The sequence below is a fragment of the Solea senegalensis genome, linkage group LG3 (assembly GCF_019176455.1).
Source record: "Solea senegalensis isolate Sse05_10M linkage group LG3, IFAPA_SoseM_1, whole genome shotgun sequence".
In the NCBI taxonomy this organism is placed as follows: Eukaryota; Metazoa; Chordata; class Actinopteri; order Pleuronectiformes; family Soleidae; genus Solea; species Solea senegalensis.
The window spans coordinates 12,206,174-12,224,222 of record NC_058023.1 but is presented as its reverse complement, the minus strand read 5'-3'; the positions used below and the strand labels follow the sequence as shown (position 1 = coordinate 12,224,222).

Genomic DNA, 18,049 nt, shown 5'->3' with positions numbered 1-18,049 from the left:
TCTCAGCCAAGAAGGCAGTTTGCATCAAATATTATTTCCCATTCCTGCTACATAGATGACTAAATTTTAATAGGCATTCATCTTTCCAACAGTGAAATATTGCTTTAAGGTAATATAAAACTGAAACTAACTACTAATAGGTAGTGCCAGCTAATAACAGACACTACTTCATTTGTAACCCACCACCTGCAACCTTTTCTGAAAACCACACCAACACCAAACGTCTTAGTTTTTAGGTTTTTATTCTTAAAGTACATTTGTTTATTTTACAATACAAATATAACGTGAAATTATTTGGCAGACACACGATGACTGAAGACATAAAAAAAAAAAGAGAAAGAAAATAAGCCATATCTGCAATTTCTTCTGTACAGTCTGACCTCGATTAGTTCATAATTAGGCACATAAGCAAGCTGAGTTGAACTAATGTCACAGGCAAGACAAGAAACAAACCCTGACCTATAAAATAATAATAATAATAATAAAAACTTGACACACCGGATCTTTTACATCTGGAATGTCATCCTTCAAAAAGGGGCGAGTGCTTTCACAAAACACTTGGCAGGTGATTAGATCAGTGACTGTTGTGTGTGTGTGTGTGTGTGTGTGTGTAGAGCAAACTTCATCTATTTAGGTTGTTTCTCACCCTTTGTCACTGCAGACTTCCAGTTGTGGATTGATCTTCTCAATCACTCCATTTTCAGACAGTTTTGCGAGTCAATTCTCAGACGCTCTCGTTAAACTCTGAGACAGAGACTGAAATGTACTGGAGACTTCATCTTCATACTAACCTGCTCTGGATTTATAAATCTGCATAGATTCCCCACCCCATGACGTGGTCTCACACAAACACTGTGCATGGAAAATACACATGAATTAAGTGTGCAGTCAGTGTGTCTGGTGGGTAAACACGTTTCTAAATTTCCCAAGTAGATATTACATTCATTTTGGTTAAAAAAATCAACGACATATACATACGAATCACACTCCCTCTTTTCTTTTGTGATTTAGTTTCATTTGATAGATCAAAAATGACGTGGGTGCAGATATAAATAATAAAAATAAAGATTGGTAGCTTATAAAAAATGGGGCAAAATTCCCATGAAGATGAGATATGGCAAGGACTGCGGGTGTGGAAGATTGACAATATGCTAACAGCATAGTATAGACACTAGAGTCCTATGGCAAAGCAGTGGCTGCCGATACAGGCTTATTGGGACTGTGGAGTGATAAATATGTTAAAAAAAAGCGAATATGGCAGCAGATGATGTTCACAAACTACACATTTGTGGCTTTTTTGAAAACAACATTGCAGCTTTACAATGATTGCCTCTTTCATGAGGCAGATACAATTCTCCTTCTGTATGACCACAACAAACAAACAAAAAAAAACGAACCCAAAAAACCTTCCAGTTCAAAAATAAGTCTGTTCTTTTATTTGTAAACAGAGTTTTCCTTCATTTGTTTCCAGTTTTCTGTCATGAAACACCGCGGGAGGTGTCATTTCAGATTCAGCTTTTTCCAAAATGTTATGTCAAGTCACATTTAAATCTGAATCCAGGCTTCTGGGTGAAAAGTGAGAGGAAGCACTGAGGTGTGTCAATCAAAGTCCTCGCCGGCGGTGGCGGCTTCGAGGGCGGCGAGCGCCTCCGCCACCATAGAGTCCGTGACACTCTGCACCTCCTCCTCGTCGTTCGGCGCCTCCTCTTCCTCGTACTCGCTCTTTGTCACCGAGATCCCGCTCTCCATGGTGGAAACGTCGAGAGTCCTGCGCCGCCTGAGCTCGTCCCTGGTGTCGACGGAGGACAGGCTGGTGTTGCTGGTGTGGATGTCCACCGACAGGACGCTCCCCTCGTCCCCCGTGTCGCACGGGTACTCTGGCGTCCCTCCCACGCCCTCATCGATCTCATCTGCCGACAGGCTTTCGCTGCTGGTCGTGCACTTTGGGATGGAACTATCCCACTCTTTCCTTCTCGCGCGGTGTTCCTGCTCGCCGTAGCTTCTTTGGTTCTCATACTCACCTATGCTGGGGTAAACCGGCACCTGACTCGGGGTTTTTTCCTGTATCATCCATCTTGGTCCCATAGCGTCTGGCTGGATGATGTACAGCCCCCCCTCTGCTGGTAGGGCACTCGCCTGCTGGTGCTGCTCCTTCGCAGAAGAAGGCGCCGCGTGCAGCCTTTGGTTGACGTGGTTGTTGTCCACCTCTAGTTTCAGAGTGCTGTCGTACGACTTGCTGTAGCCTAGGTTGTGGAAGCCCTGCTTCTGATTGTTGTGGCCGCTGAGTGCGTCACTGCTCAGGGCCCTGCCTGGAAGATGGTGGGCGTGGTAGAGCGAATTGCCCGCAGAGTCGCTCTTCACGTCCACCGCCTCTGACGGGTCATGGATGTAGCTGTGGGACAAGACAAGAGTCATTTCTATTTCAGATACTATGTCACACATTATCATTATTTCTATTCAGCTCAAATAAGGACCACTGTGTCACAATTAGTCCCTTTACTCAATATGTAAGGGGAACTTTTTGCATATCAGAAAGAGATGATGACCTGTTTGTTTGCATATAGTGAGCATCTGCCTCTGCCTTTCTCCATTCTGGGTGTTGCTAAAACGTGGCAATGCAAAATGGAGGCGTTCGTAAAGCAAGCACTCGGGCTGTCACTTTTTCCAAAGTGTGAACGAATATCACACGACTCACTCACGAGGAACTCAGATCCTCTGCCACACAGGTTTTTGAAATTCAGGTTTGAACTCCTCCCCCCAACTTGGAATGGATCTGAATTTTGGTTAAAATTGACGTCCCCAAGAAGTACATTCAAAAGACGGATTCTAAAGCTACTTTTTTGTATTAATTTCAAAACAATTATACTCTTATACAAACATCCTGGGTTTTATATTACTAAATGTTGCATACTGGATGTTTAAGTTGCTACCAAGAGAAACACAGTTGGCAAAACTATTGTTCCTCAAATAGTTCAAGTCTTATTTGTCTTGGCGTCACTGTTTGATCACCCGGATCAGTGAGGTGACAGACGGGAGAAAGAGACGACTATTTCTGTCTGTCTGACTGAGTCAGATGTTCCCGTAACGATCGATAAATAATTAAAAAAAAAAACACCCACAGCACAAACTTGTACATAATGTACACTGACAGGAACAAGAAAGCCTCTTTCCTATGTGCTACTAAGTTACTCGGTGACACACACGCACACTGTTACCAGACTGAAGCGAGCTTGTGTTTGCACTGCTCATGTGAATAGCAGATGGTTTATTATGTACAGTTGAGGAAAGGACGATCGTGTCGGCAGGGAGCGTGGCAACTTTCCCCTTGAAAATGATGCTTGGCTATGTACAAGAGACTTAGGGGCCGTCCACATGGAGACAGCATTTTAGGGGACAGGAAACGGTATTTTTACAGAACCTAATTTTACTTGAATAAACAAAACAGATCAGTGATTATTCCACACACAGTTGGCTGCACTGTGTGTGTGTGTCCGACTCTCCGCCCGCAGTAAACACAGTTAGATGGATGTCACTCGTGCGGCAGAATTGTGCATTTAGGTTTATGACGGGGGGCACGACCCGTAAACTTAAACAGACATTATTCCCTTTCTCCTGGCTCGGTTCATTCTGTTTCTGTTATTATATCTAACGTTTACAACGTCTTCTTCTACAGTGCTGGCATATGCACTCCGGCGCTACGGAGATACTGTATTTCCTGAAACGATGCCCGTCTTTACGGGAACCCTTTTGAAAATGGCAAAGCAAAAGATCTTTCACGTTCCGTTTCCATCTGGACGTGGCCTTAAATGAAAGCGGTTGGAAATCAACATTAGCAACTAGCTGCAGACAAGCTTTATATGTTTGTCTGCAGCAATTAGATTGTTGGCCCCAATTTACAGCAAACTGGCTCTTTATGTGACAAGAGCTGCTAATAGGAAAAAAAAAAAGCAAACAGTTGCTGATTATGTGCAGAAGCCCCAGTCAGTGAGATAAATTGGAAGTTCACATTCAGATACGAAACAGCAAAATAATGAGTCCTGTTTGAGCCACCGTGTTTCTTAATCAGCTCATTACAATGAGTCCCAGACTGCTTCAGAGAATATTTTCACCTTCAACTGACATAAGTATCTATTCTCGGTCGAAGTAAACAGCAAATATTGGTGACGCGTTTGCTGTTTGTTTGTTTTTTTCCACTTTTCACTGCTCTCATCTTCTGTCAAGCAGGGCTTTTATTGTGCATAATATACAGACGACTGTATGCTCCACCACAGGCCTGTCTGTGCTATCTTGGATAGTGGACGTCACTAAAGGTCAGAGACTAATTAGTGCTCATTTAGATTCTGCACTGTGAGCGGCCTTGGCTACGTATGTGACGACCACCATGTTGGAGGACTTTCTGACCAGGGTAGTTCGTTGTCACTTGCTCCCGTGCACCTCAACAGTTGGCAGGTGGAGAGTCGGCAGGTGGGGGGTGGGGGGGCGTTTATTTTGTGGAGCATGTAGCAGGCTGTCAGACATCACCCGCTGTGGCAGCCTTGTGTTTATCACAACCACCTTTTCATTTGTTTTCTCCTCTGTAACCGCGGCAGAGCTTCCTCCATCTCACACCTCTCCAGGTGCCCCTCCACCTCCACAAAAGCCTCCTCCTCCTCTTCCACCTCGTCTCTCCTTCAGTGTCATTGTAATGTAGCTGCATCGCTCTCATCGACTCCCATTGCACTTGACTTCTCCTTGATTTGAGCGCCTTCCCTCAAGCTTTTTTTTTTCTCCATCCATTGTCTCGCTCCCTCCCACCTTCTCTTTTTTTCTTTCTCAGCTTGTCCTCTTCACTCTGTTCTTGCTTAGTTTTGTTGAGGGGGAGGGGCTTTGCTAAACACTAGCCACTACACATTGGACCGAAATTTAGATATTCTATCAACCTAAACTTGCTGTGGCAATTTCAATCTCTATCCTTAACCCTTAGTGCTCAGGTGAACCCTTGGTAAATGACTGTGGGAATAATACACAACTCCTTATATGGACATCCTGGGGGGTGTGTTTATAGGTCATATATTCAGGCTTTACAAAAGGATGTGTTGTTGAGTCAAAGTCATGATTAATTTTATATCGCATATTTTCAAAAATAAATAAATAAATAAATGGGAGTAGCGATAAAGTGGAAAAGTTCATAAAAACAAGTCAACATTTCAGATGTGTTTATATAGTAGGTGAAAATGAAAAATGTTTTTTGTTTTTATTGGACTGTCTATAGGTTGTGCTAAAAAAAGGATATATGACACTCCATACATTCTTTTAGGCTCATTTTTTTAGGTTCTAGCTAAGTTAGGTTCTTAGCGTACGCAGATGAAGTAGACCTATATATGCGCAACTACTTTGCGATACAAACGAAACTTGTTGATGTGATATTGTGTCACTGGTGCCATACTGCTGTTAAGGTCTGCAAAAGTCTTGCTCTGTTACCTGGTTAGCGCCTTCAGCTAAGCACAGTGGTGTATGGGTGTCAAAGTTAGCTGTGACTTCACTGGGTATCTGGTTGCCTGATCTCACATTCCGGACACGTCAAGGTAAACACTTAGCCGCCGGCGAGTTTGAATGCTTAGCTAGTGCGCTAACAGTTGTTTAGCGGTTTATTTAGTCTTTTTTGTTGTCGTAAACATATGCACAGGAAAGCTGGTAAAGCTTTGCACAAATGCTTTACATTACTTCACTTAAGCTCATGTTCTCTATTATCATTATTATTATTATTATCGTTATTATCTATTGCTATTATCTACTGTTGCCATGAGTCTCATTTAGCTTTCCTGTAGCTAACATTGGCTAGCTTCTATTATTTAGCAGTGTGTTAACTTAGTATTTTTTTCCAGATTCGTTTTAACATAGTAATGGAAAAAAGCAGCCTAAATGCTCGGTGTTTTAAGGCGTTAATAGCCCAATTTGAATCAAAATATATGGCATAGAAGCACATCAGGTCATCTGAGGTAACTGCCGCCTGGTCCAGGAGAGGGCACTGTGAGCACAGCTTGGTCTTAGACCCACACAAATTGGACAGTGACATTTTGTTGTGAAAAATCAGAAAAGAGCGACAGCCCTGACATGTTTTCAACCAAAACACAAGTCTAGAAAATAGAGAATTTAGCCTTCAAATATATTAACTGGTTCAGTTACAGATGTCTTTGTCCTCTCCAGACACAGTAAAAAAAAAAGAATCAACCACCCACACGTCTATAGTTACAAGCCAGCCCATCGACAAACACAGGCTCACCCTGTGACTTAACAACCTCTCTGCTCATCCTGCATCCTCCCCTCTGTCTCCACTCACAGCAGAAAGCTGAGAAAATGATTTTATTTGCCCATTTCTCTGGCTCCTCGTCAGCACTGCCGCTGCGTCCTGGCTGCCAAGGTGAAATCTGAGGCTCGCTTCCAGAAAGGCAACAGACACATGAGGCATTTTACCAGGAGGAGAAGGGGGGTGAAAAAGGTGGACAAATGCTGTGTGAGAAAATGAAACCGCATTTTCTTCAACAACGGGAGGTCACCAATTCTTACTCTATTTCCCAAACAACTAGACAACATGTTGCTGTGATGCTGTTTGTCTTTGTTTGTGGGCTAGACAGAGACAACAGAAGGCAAACGGAATGTCTACTTTTATTGGGTGCCATCCTTTGCATGTGTTTGAATTTGTCTGTGTGAAACCAGGCAAGGTGCAGTTCACTGATTCAGGTTAAATCAGGTGACTTTTAAGACTCTGGAAAAACATTTCTTTAAAGCAACAACAACAACAAGATGAGAAGTAACAGAAAAGACGCATGACGCTGCATACGGTTAAACTTACAAAGTATTTTGCAGAATGTTGTTCTTTTTTCTTTTTTTTTTCAATAAAGCTGCTGTAATCTAAATGGACTGAACCATATATTATTATCGCCTAAAGCAGCCACAGCTGTTTTTCAGTACAAAAGCACTTTCAAACCCACTGCTGAGCAAATTGTGGTCTTTTGAAAATTATTTAGAACTCAGGATTAAGGAAGGAGTTACTGCAAGCTGTAATTAACTGATAAATGACTGTCTTGTGCTTTGTTCCTCATCTCTAATATGTGTAGCTATGTATTATTTTACGATATTTTTTATTAACAACACATGCTAACTGACCGTGGCAGAAGAGATCGATATTTTAATCTCACTGACTTCCTAGTAAAATATAAGATTAAATAAATTTAATGAAAAGTAAAAAGACTATTGGAATTAGATTTACATGATAACTTTGTTGAATGTCTACCACATGTTTAAATGAGCTGTTAAAAATACAAGCAAAACAATTTGTGCGTTTTCTTAACGATGATTGGATACTTTTCTTCTTCTGCCTCCAAACAAGTTATTAATTAAAATGCATCTTTTATGGGGCCAACTGTGTTTTTGCTGTGGATGTTTTTCCCCAGGTTTTTAAGCAAATCATAAGAATAAGGTTTTCTGCTGTGTCTTGGAAAAATACAAGTATAATTTTGTAGCAAATGCGACTTCTTTAAAAAGTGCTGATTTAGACACAAACGCAGGAATATACAGGGACAGTCCCAAGTTGAGTGTATGTTTTTGTCTTTATGGGTTTTTCATTTTCAAGTACACCCAATAGGAACAGTGGGAAATGGATTTTCTTGAAAACTTAAGGTTATATATGTAATGGGAATAGGTCCAGATTAGATTGTAGTTGGTTTAACATTTGAGAAAAGCTTTAAGCACAGTTTGTTCTTCAGATGATTATAAAGTAAATGCAAGTCCTTTCTATCGAGCAGAAGATAAAATATGAATTGTCACCCCCAGAGTTTCTGCGGTTTAAGGGACAGCTGACACTGAGGTCAGCTGTCCCTCTTGACCCAGTTACCTACAGGCCAAACCCTGCTAAGCCCATAAATGTGACAACAAGGAACGTATGTGTGGCTGTCACAAGCGTTCACATGTGTGTCTTTGACGTGGGAAAGAAAAAAAAATGGTGTGGAGGGGGATTACAACTCTGGTATGTGAATCACAGCATGCCCTTTCATTAATCTGCAATCAGAATCTTGTATTCTACGCTGTTCTGTCTCCTCGTTCGCCTCCAACACCACCACGATGTCGAACCCTGACAACAGTGGCTGGCAGGGCTTTCATGAATAGACAAACCTGCACAGAAATACAGTAACCAAGGGTGATGGCTATTGGCGTATTGACTCCCGCTTTGTACAAAGAGCTCATGTGAGACATATTATAAATAGGACCTCTCAGTTTCTGCATAAAACAAGACAAGAAATCATTATGTTGCTGAGGAGCCATTTGAAGTGGCTGCAGACCTGTAAACACTGGATACAGTGAGATTTGGTTTCCCAGCAGGTGGGTGGTTTATTATTTGGCAAATGGAGGAAATAATCAACAGCTTTACTTTTTACTTTCAGCTCAAGTCAAGTAAAATTTCCAACTCACAAACCCCGACATAGGACTTCAAAATGGCTGCCACTCACGTCAAAAGTTAGTTAATTCATTTTTCACAAGTTAGTTATTTCGCAAACAATGCTAATGATGACACCTTTGCGTACATATTTTTTATTTACTTTTTCGACTTCGACTTCCGAAGGAAGGCACCTTAACAGTCAGACAGCTAGCAGCTGTCACTTCATGCTAATAAGTGCATGACCCCATTGTGTCATCTTTTACATCATAATCTCGATGCTACAAGTCTTTTCAAGTCAACTTTCCATTAAGTCAACTTTCCATTAACTTAAGTCAGAACTTGAAGGATGTTTTTAACGTCACAAAGAACATCTCCTTTATCCTCGTGAGCAGTTATTAACTCATTACATTTTGGATAATCCAGAGAGACAAGAAAATAATTTCTGTAAACGATGGATGTGGCTTTGTTTTATGATTCAATTTACAGTAGTTTCTTTAGTCATTGTTCTACATAGTGTGTGCCACAGATGAAGAAACGGAACATTTACCTCCACACTTCTTATTTGGAAAAGAAAAAGGTGTGTCTACAAGGCAATTGTTTTATCGAAACTGGGATTAAATAATATGGTTTTGTCATTTAATACAATAAAATATATCTTTATTATCCTTGAGGGGCTATTTGTATTCACACATATCTAACAGGCAGAAAGAGTACAAATGAAAAGAAACGACAGTGCAAACAACCAAAGGATTATTTCAAATAATATGAATATAATTAGTAAAATGATGATAATATTCATTATAAAGAAAGCAAAGAGAAGCAACACAAGACTTTCAAGAAGAGGTCAGATACAATTCTCACCTTTTTATCATCCGGCAGCATCGGCACCCCATTTGGCCAGCTTTGTGGAGGAGCTGTGGAGGGACATAAACAAAACGATGAAGCTAATCACCACATAAAGACTCTTTGAATACTACAAAACATGCATATTTCAACTTTGTTGGATGACTTTATCCCATCTGTGTCTGAACTTCTTCATCAAGGAACGGTTGCTGTTACCTCCACACACTAAGGATCAGCATTTTAAAATACTATATTACAATAAAGTACAATCATTGTTGAAATACAGCCTCTCTGTCCTCTACACACATGCAAACAGACCCAAATAAAGAGACCAACCAACCTCAGACTTCTGCAATGCTAGCATTACAAAGCAGTTTGTCCAATTCAAAGTCATCACAGACGAAGGAATCATGTTAGATTGAAATAGTGGGGAAAAAAACGTGGCACAGCCAGTATATTCACAATTTGAATTTTCATTTGCCGTTACATAAGGTTGCCAAACCTGAAAAGCCTCATTAGAATCATGACCCATGTTTAGTCTGTCCAATGCCACACAAACACAGACACACTTTGACTGAGTCCCGGACAGTTATTGATCGGTCAGCTCACCATCTTTGACATGTGAGTGGTTTTTAAATGAAGGCTGTTTCAGGGACCTATTGAAGATTCACCTCATCAGTCAAGTTTCTGCCTTGCCCTTGGTCTCTTTGGTGTTTGAACACGAGGATGAAAACTCTGTCTGCCTGAAGCACCGATAAAGATTTTATTGCACCCATCACCGCTGTGCGGGTGCGTATTGAAGAGCGTGTATCTATGTGCAACGTTGGTGTGACCTTTTCTACTCCCGGTGGTGTGTTTCTTTAGGCTTTGGCATTTCATTGCCTGGGTAAATAATTAATCACTGAGTCCTGAATGGGTTCGTCTGCAAGCAAAGGAGAGTGAGGGCACCAGAGGTAGAGGACACAGTATCTCACTGTGGAGTAAAAGACAGAAACCAGACATTTCTACTTTTAACATCAACTTCATGATCGTGATATCCTTTTCTTTACCTTCAGACAAATCTGTGAAAAAAAAAATCAAATCAGGATGGAATTGAAGAGCGCAATCATATGTGGATCATGTCTGGATGACATTGGTGCTCAACAGATGATGAATCCCGGAGTCCTGCAGAGAGCGTAATGCCTCAATCATTAATGACACGCAACTGCGCTGTAGTGTCACCTCATTACAAAAGCTATTGTCACCAAACAGCTGCACTTTACAATATTGTTTACAAAAATGTGAGAGTTAGGACAACTCTGTAACAAGTTGCCATTGTGTAATTTTCCGTCCATCCATACATTTTCTACCGCTTTATCCTTCACATGAGGGTTGTGGGGATCCCAGCTGACATAGGGCGATAGGCGGGGTGTATAATTTTGATTTAAGAAAAAAAGGCTGAGTTAATACAGCTGGGTATTGTATATATAAATGGTTTAATAGCAAACTTCATTTTTATTTTAAACATGAGTAAAAGGTGCTTATGTGAGGTAATAGCAGCTCTTGTTGACTAGCCACACTAGGTTGTCGAGTTCCAAGTGTTTCTTTGTCTGAAAACATCCATTCACATTGTTATGTTATATTTGACAAGTTTAAATAAACTTAAATAATTGCTGAAATATTAGTGTCTGCTCCTGCGGTCATTCATTTTCACTGACCAGTTTTTGTTTGTATTATTCCTGTTCATTTTCAATCTGCAGTAAGGACAAGCAACAATGATGTAACAGGCTTCTCTTAAGCTCTGGGACTGTATGTCTTTGTGCAAAGTCCTGGAGGGAACAGGCCTCGAGATCCAGGTGGGTTTGCTTGGGAGATTGGTTTGAAAAATGCATGGGGGACCAATGTAAAATGCTCTCTGTGTTCTTGTGTTGTTGTCGGGTAGAAAGCAATTACTAAATGAATCGCCATATATTGTGATGATTGATTAATCAGTTAGAGTGTAATTTTTTAAAAATTATTTAAGTAAATGTTTCAGCTTCTAACGTGCTATTATTTTTCCAGACATTTGATGTTCTCAAATGTCTGGATTTGTTAAACCAAAACACCAACCAAAAATGTCATCATTTCCAGATCTGGGAAACAACAACCAACATTATTCAACTGTCCATTCAACCATTATTTTCTGCCATTTTAGGGACCAAACAAAACAGATTAGTCAATTATGAAAAATAATCATTAGTTGCAGCCAGAGCTGAGCTATAAACACTACAAGCTGCCAAACAAACTAGGCTGTCAAACAGGCTTTTTTTATCGAGCTTTGTCACATTTTCTGGCTTTGCATTAAAGAAATTGCACAATTTATGCAAAAGGGACGAAATGTGAAAGATATTTCATGAATCGTCTTTAAATCTGCTGCTGTGCATTCTGAATGCACAGCCAGTGGTGAGTTAAGTCAAATTCAGACACATCTCTGAGTCCTCTGTTATCGTCCTAACAGTGACTGCTTGTGATGTGAGCTGGGCTTCACTGTAACCTGGTTACACTCTCACTGGGACCTCCAGCACATTCACATCCACCACCATGAAACAACCACAAGTGCAGAGCAGTTCAGAGCACCGGAGCAACCCAACTCTTCGACAGGCTGCGCTTTCAAAAGAGGAGCCCGTTTCACACACTGTTGCTCTGCCGAGTACCCACCCAGATGAAGTGTCTCTTATCTTCCACGAGCTCAGCAAGGGAGGAGCTAATTTCCCAGTGGGTGTTGGGAACAATCACATTCATGGCGTGTCATATTAGAACAGACAGAGCACTGCAGTCACCACTAAGTTTGGTGACTGCAGGCACTAACTTTTGTCCCGAGTGATCCGATCACGTCCAAATCTGCACTAAGTACAGTTACAGGTCAAAAAGCTTCCAATCCACCGTCCTCTGACCTGCTTTCTTTTCCTTTTTTTACACTACTAAACGCCCATGTATTGATTTAATAATCATCACATTATCGTGTCATTTTTTTCCTAATGATTAAAATTAGGGGTGGATCAAAATATCGATTTGGTGATATACTGTTGTCCTTCACGCAATACGATAATCAATACGCCAGGGCAAATAGATAATAATTGAAGGTGCTCTAAAGGCTAGTATCACTCACCAGGTGTCGCTATTTCTCCTCAAGGCAGCACAAGGGTAAACTAATAGCAGAGAAAGCTACTTTTAACACAGACATTTTGTTTTCTTAAGTTACACAAATATCGTGACGTGTCTCTATATGATTGTCTTGCATTATATTGATCATCACAGAATAATTGTGTCACGATATTATTGATATCGTGGACCATGTATTGCATATCGTATCGTGAGCTTCCCTAATTAAAATATTATTTCTAGTTCTAAAACCATACCAAGTATAGATTTCTTTCACTCTTTCCTATCTCTCTCTCTCTCTCTCTCTCTCTGTCACTTGCGCAGACACGCACACACAAACACTTCAACATCAGACACGTCTGTACAGTCAGAAAAACATCACGCTAGCGAACAAACCAGGGCTGTTAATAACTAATATTAATCAATTCTCCTCAATAAATGAACTGATGAAGAATCGACTATTATTTAACCAACATCAGTTTCTTTTACTGTGTGTCATTTCAATGGACTTCACATAAGGTGCAGTTTTGATTTACACCAGCAGAGGGCGATGATCAACAAAAGCATTGACTTAATTAGCAGGAGAAGAAGTGAAAATACCTGGAAGTGAAACTAGATGGAGTGACCTCTGAGGTGCACTTTAGCTGGTACATAGTGCTGCCATGATGCTACTGATGTTTGTGGACCACTAGCTTTCAAACACACCCCACAGCGCTGAAACTGAAGTTTGAAAAAACTTTCTTCTCTGGACGTAACCCCGCCTTCTCCCGGGTTAGTCAGGTAAGATCTTTGTATCCCACAATCATCAGAGGGAGAGATTTTATCTGTGGCTTAAGGACAGGACAAGTGCTGTTTCCGCAAATGTGCAATGTTTAATATTTAAACTAAGTAAAAGACGTACGTAGAACAGTTGTAATGTTAAGTGTTACTCGGAATAACTCAGAGCTGGGCCTTTTATCATCTCATTGCTCATAATTCTGCTACTGCTACTGCTACTGCTGCTGCTGCTGGATTCAACCACCACCAACTTCTGTTTCCTTGTTGTGTGGTCGCATTTCTTTCCTTGTGCATTATGTATATTTCATATCAATGATATGTGTCTGCAGCTTCCCGCTCTCTGCTGTACCCTGGGGTGTGTTTTAATGTGCTGCTTGCCTCAGAAAACAGCAGGCAGCGCTGATTCCTTTGCCGAGCATCCTCGAGCTGAGAGGCTCCTCTGCTAAACACGACTGCATATCTGTCTGTTCCAATAAATAGTCCCGAAAACCCTTTGACATAACTGTCTCCAACTTGAACGGTCATGAATTGATTATGAGTATGAATACGGCGAGTTCTCCCTCAGTATAGACACTGGACTTTTAAACGCAAACTGTACTTTGGGTTGAATATAACTTTTGTAAATGTAACCACAGGTTTTCATTAAAAATGTCAAGTTTCAAATTAGATCATCCCCTTATTTAATTTGCCAATTTATATGATATTTAAAACAGAGCAAACTATAGCATTTTAGCATTGCGGTGGTTTTTAGTATCTTTTTGCTTATTGTTTTGGTTTCAGTCACGGAAGCAAGGTTGGATCATAAACTGAAAAAAAAGGGCTAAGATTAAGTGCATGTACTGAATATTGTATGGAACCCTGCCCATACATGGCACTTCCCATGCCCGAGTCGACCTCACTCACTCACGCTAAACCGCAACAATATACGGAGCCAAGCCTTCATATCGTGAGGGAACTGCACTCTGTATATTGTAGTCATTTATTTGTAGCTCCATTTATTGGAGCCGTGGAGCTCCGGCTGGAGTGTGAGTGCTAGCCTGGGGCCGGGGGCCGTGGAGCTCCGGGGAGTTCTCACAAGGAGCAAATGCCATACATGGGTGGCCTGGGTAGCACTGGGGAGGGAAAAATATTGCGAGGGAACGCTAAAGTTTGGTCTAAAACTATTTCCCACCATGACCCTACCTGGGATCTCAGGTAGGGTCGCCTCACTCATCTTCTCCCGCATTATCCTTCACATTCTGTCTGTATGTGAGCCCGACTTCTCAAGTAATAATGACAGTTTTATATTAGATACTAGATGATATTGTCAATCAGCCCTGTGCTCACGTGATGGATGTGAGTAGCTTAACAACAGGTTAACCCAGGCATGCGCAGCAGGCAGCTGTTTTCTTTCAAAAATCTCAGAAATGACACCGTACACAACTTCCCCAGCTCCTAACGACATACAGAGACAAAGTGACTGATTAGATACTTAACAAGGTGAAGCGTTTAGCAGCCAAAGAGCAAAATATTTCCCTTAGGATTTGGTGCAGACAGAAAACATTCATAAAACATGCATTCATCAGGTGGCCACAAACACTCCACTCCAAATAAATGGAAATGCCGCTCATACATAGTTACGTGGTGTATAATTTCTTTTAAGAGGCACAGACGAGCACTAAGCGTGACATATAATGACATCATTTAATTGCCATTGTAAAGACCTGCATTTCAATTAAACGGCCTAAGGAAAAAAAAAAACCTACCACACATAATTTATGATGTATAATATGAGGATAAAACATTTATGCACAGTTGTTAATTCCCATAGCAAAGTGCATGTTGATGAAACAACACTACAAAAAAGAAAAAGACCAGTATGAATGTAAACCATCGCACAAAACGCAGCAGACACTGTCGTACAAAACAACCATTTTTAAGATTATTCAGCCTCAAAGTCAGACTCATGACTTTCCCTCTGGTGTCAAATCATGAGAATTTAATGATCTGTGGAAAAGCTGAAGGCAGCGTTTTTGTGTGAAAAGTGGACACGGCAGTGAATAGAGCAGATAATTTGAGGTACATGAAATGCAAACTCTTTTTATTCATCAAGGAATGCTGTTTACTCTTATTTTCAAGGTGACGCAGATCTGTGATTTGAATCGATTAAATACATGTAAAGTATGTAAATTTGTAATCTTCACAGTGGAATTACATTCTATGCTGGTTTTTTTTTTTTACTAAATGAAGTTAAAGTCATGTAAATGTTCTCGTTTGCTGCATATTTGCATAGAGTTTTTTCAAAGTTACCTTATTATACAGGATTAGTTTGTGACTCCCTATATTTATATGATAAATAAGGTTTTTTTTAAAGTAAGATCCAGTGTCAGAGAAAACGACTAAAAACTGGCTGAATGAGTTGGGACAAAAAAACCTGGTTTGCATTGAAATGGCACTGGGTTGCAAATTTGCAAGGCAAAAAAACTGGCTCTGGGTTGACTGAGTGCTGACAACATAGTTGTGGTGTAACCTGCCTTGGGCTAATCATTCTGCTGCTGGTCAGCAGAAACGGCTCACAGTCAGAGGGGAACTAGTCCTGCAGGACAGAGTTAACACCGAACAGCTGGCAACGCTCCTGCACGCTGCACGAGGCCCATGAGTAACTCACCAGTCACATCACAGCGTTAAAAGTCAAAGAAAACTCCCAAGAAGAAAATGATAAAGCAAACATTTCTATCAGGGCAGGCTGCTGTGCATTCTGGCTCCTGCGTTTCTGCTTGCGTCTGTCATCTTTTGTCACGCCGTGTTTGCAGAGTTAATAGCTTTAGATAAACATGGAGAGGAAGAGGACAAGAAACTGCACGGCACGCCAGTGAACACCCTTACAGTGGAAAGTTTTAAAGTTAGCTTTGGGTAAAGCACTTAAAATGGATCTTAAACTAAAACTTGATTCAGTATCTCTTGTAGAGTCAGCCATGTTGCAAATAAAAGGCTTAGTCTGTGCTGGGTTGCCTATTTTATCGTGGTATTGTTTTGCTGTCGGTTCATGTTCCCTCTTTCTCTTGTTCTCACCCTGTCCTCCTATTTCATTTTTTATTTTACTTTAACATACTACCCCCATTTTTCCTCTCACCACAACTGTTCCGAGGCAGATGGCTGCACATCTTTGAGTATGGTTCTGGCAGATGTTCCTTTTCTTGTACAATAACATAAACTAAAATAGAATAAAAACATACCTTTTCCAGCTGATAGAACATATTAGCAATAATCACTGAAAAGTTGGGTTTCATATTATTATTATGATGATGATACTGTAAGCTGATTTTTACTGAGTTGCCTTTTCCTGGCTCTGATTTACGTTCCTTCTGTTAAAAGCAGTGGCACGGTGTGTCGACCTTTTGGCTTTTATTTTGAAGGCAAGATCGGATGTGGTTTCTGTGTGACGCATGAACAGTTTACTGTGTGATGCAATTAACCCAAGATGTGACCCAAAATGCCCATCTTTTAAATATCTTTGGAAAACTGCTTTAATCTGCATTTTTTTTATTCAGCAAAATCTGTAAAAGTAGGAATAAGCTCATGAAGTTCCTTTTTTCTTTTTCATCCAAAGGTTTATTCTCTTTAGTTTGTTGATGACTTTCTTTTTTCATGCATGTATACTAGTATATACATTACTTTAATTGTGCTGCAGGTCAGACTTCCCATGTAGATTGGAGAGACAGGCCATTAGTGTTGTACAATAACTGCTTACTGAAATTGTGCATTTATAGCAATTCTATTTTATCAGATGGAAGTAAAAATGGCATCGATTAACAGCCATCAAGTGTGAAGTTGTTTAAAAAAAGGTTAAAAAGCAATATCCGATAAATATCTGGTTGGTAGAAATTCACGATTGTGATGTCAGTATTGCATCACACCCATACAATTGGTATGAATTCATCCAGATGAGAAAGCCTTGCCAGGATTCTCTCTTTAATATTCTTTAATGGACACTAAATATTAGCTCACAATTTGAACGGGGAACAGTTAAACGAGGCAGAAAGTTATAAACGTAGTGTGACGTGCGACTCATGCCAACCTGCCTGTAATGAGCTTTTTCTCTCGGCCTCTAAAGTCTCCCTCGAGTTTCACTGCGAGCAGCAGCGTATGACTGAAACCCACATCAGAGCATCCAAGGACCAATCATGTTTTTCCCCTGGAGACGTTCCAAAGTCCCAATGAGAACACGGATTCAATCTGTGCATGGAATGACCATCACTCATTCAGATATTGGCCATTGTTGGCTGGCAATTATAGTTCTTTATCTGCTGCCTCTGCCATTCAATATATTATATATTGCCCCTTTTTTATGATAGGGAAGATGGTGGCATGATTACTGAGCAGTGCTGGCAGGCAGCTTGGCCCAGCTCCCATTTTTCGCTTCCTGGTTGTTGTTGTTTTTTTTTTCCCTTCAGAGGAAATTGAAACATTTCATCTTGGGGAAACAGGTGCAATAAAAGTGAGATTGCTGTAGAGTGTCCCCTAAATGTGTATTGGATTAAAATCCAGTGGAAACCCATGGACCTGGCAGTTGGAGACATTTTCTGAGCGATTGCTGTAGGTGGAAAATTTAATCCAGAAAGATAAGGCCTCAGAGTAACTCTTCTTCTGGAGAGTGCTCAGTTGAAATTGATTTAATCTGTTGAAAGTTTCATTTGGGGTTATTGCATGTGGGTGGAGCAGTTATTTTCCTAACAATAAATGGTTTTATTTTCCAGGGCAGTGAAAGAGCGGTGGTGAAACTCCCAATCCTTTCAAATGGGAGGAGAAAATGTATGCTCCTTGTATGACTTCTTATTTTAGATTTAGTTATCTCATTTTGGATATCTTAAGATGAAGGTGACATCTATTGGTGAGACGACGGATTTTAACAAA

The 18,049-nt window shown here is 40.6% G+C and overlaps 2 protein-coding genes across 3 annotated transcripts in view; one reads left to right on the top strand and one right to left on the bottom strand.

The window, feature by feature from the left end:
* Window positions 1–225: 225 nt before the first annotated feature.
* Window positions 226–18,049, bottom strand: part of zgc:194930 (uncharacterized protein LOC557813 homolog) — a 25,915-nt gene continuing 8,091 nt past the window's right edge. For both annotated transcript variants that reach the window (XM_044020858.1, XM_044020859.1), the window contains exons 2-3: window positions 9,278–9,330; window positions 226–2,392 (exon numbers count right to left, since the gene is read on the bottom strand). In XM_044020858.1, coding sequence (XP_043876793.1) covers window positions 1,600–2,392; window positions 9,278–9,309 — 825 coding nt within the window. In that variant the 5' untranslated portion in view covers window positions 9,310–9,330 and the 3' untranslated portion in view covers window positions 226–1,599. The remainder of the gene's footprint in view (window positions 2,393–9,277; window positions 9,331–18,049) is intronic.
* Window positions 13,006–18,049, top strand: part of arap2 (ArfGAP with RhoGAP domain, ankyrin repeat and PH domain 2) — a 280,445-nt gene continuing 275,401 nt past the window's right edge. The window contains exon 1 of the mRNA XM_044020851.1: window positions 13,006–13,159. The gene's annotated coding sequence lies outside the window, so the exon portion shown is untranslated. The remainder of the gene's footprint in view (window positions 13,160–18,049) is intronic.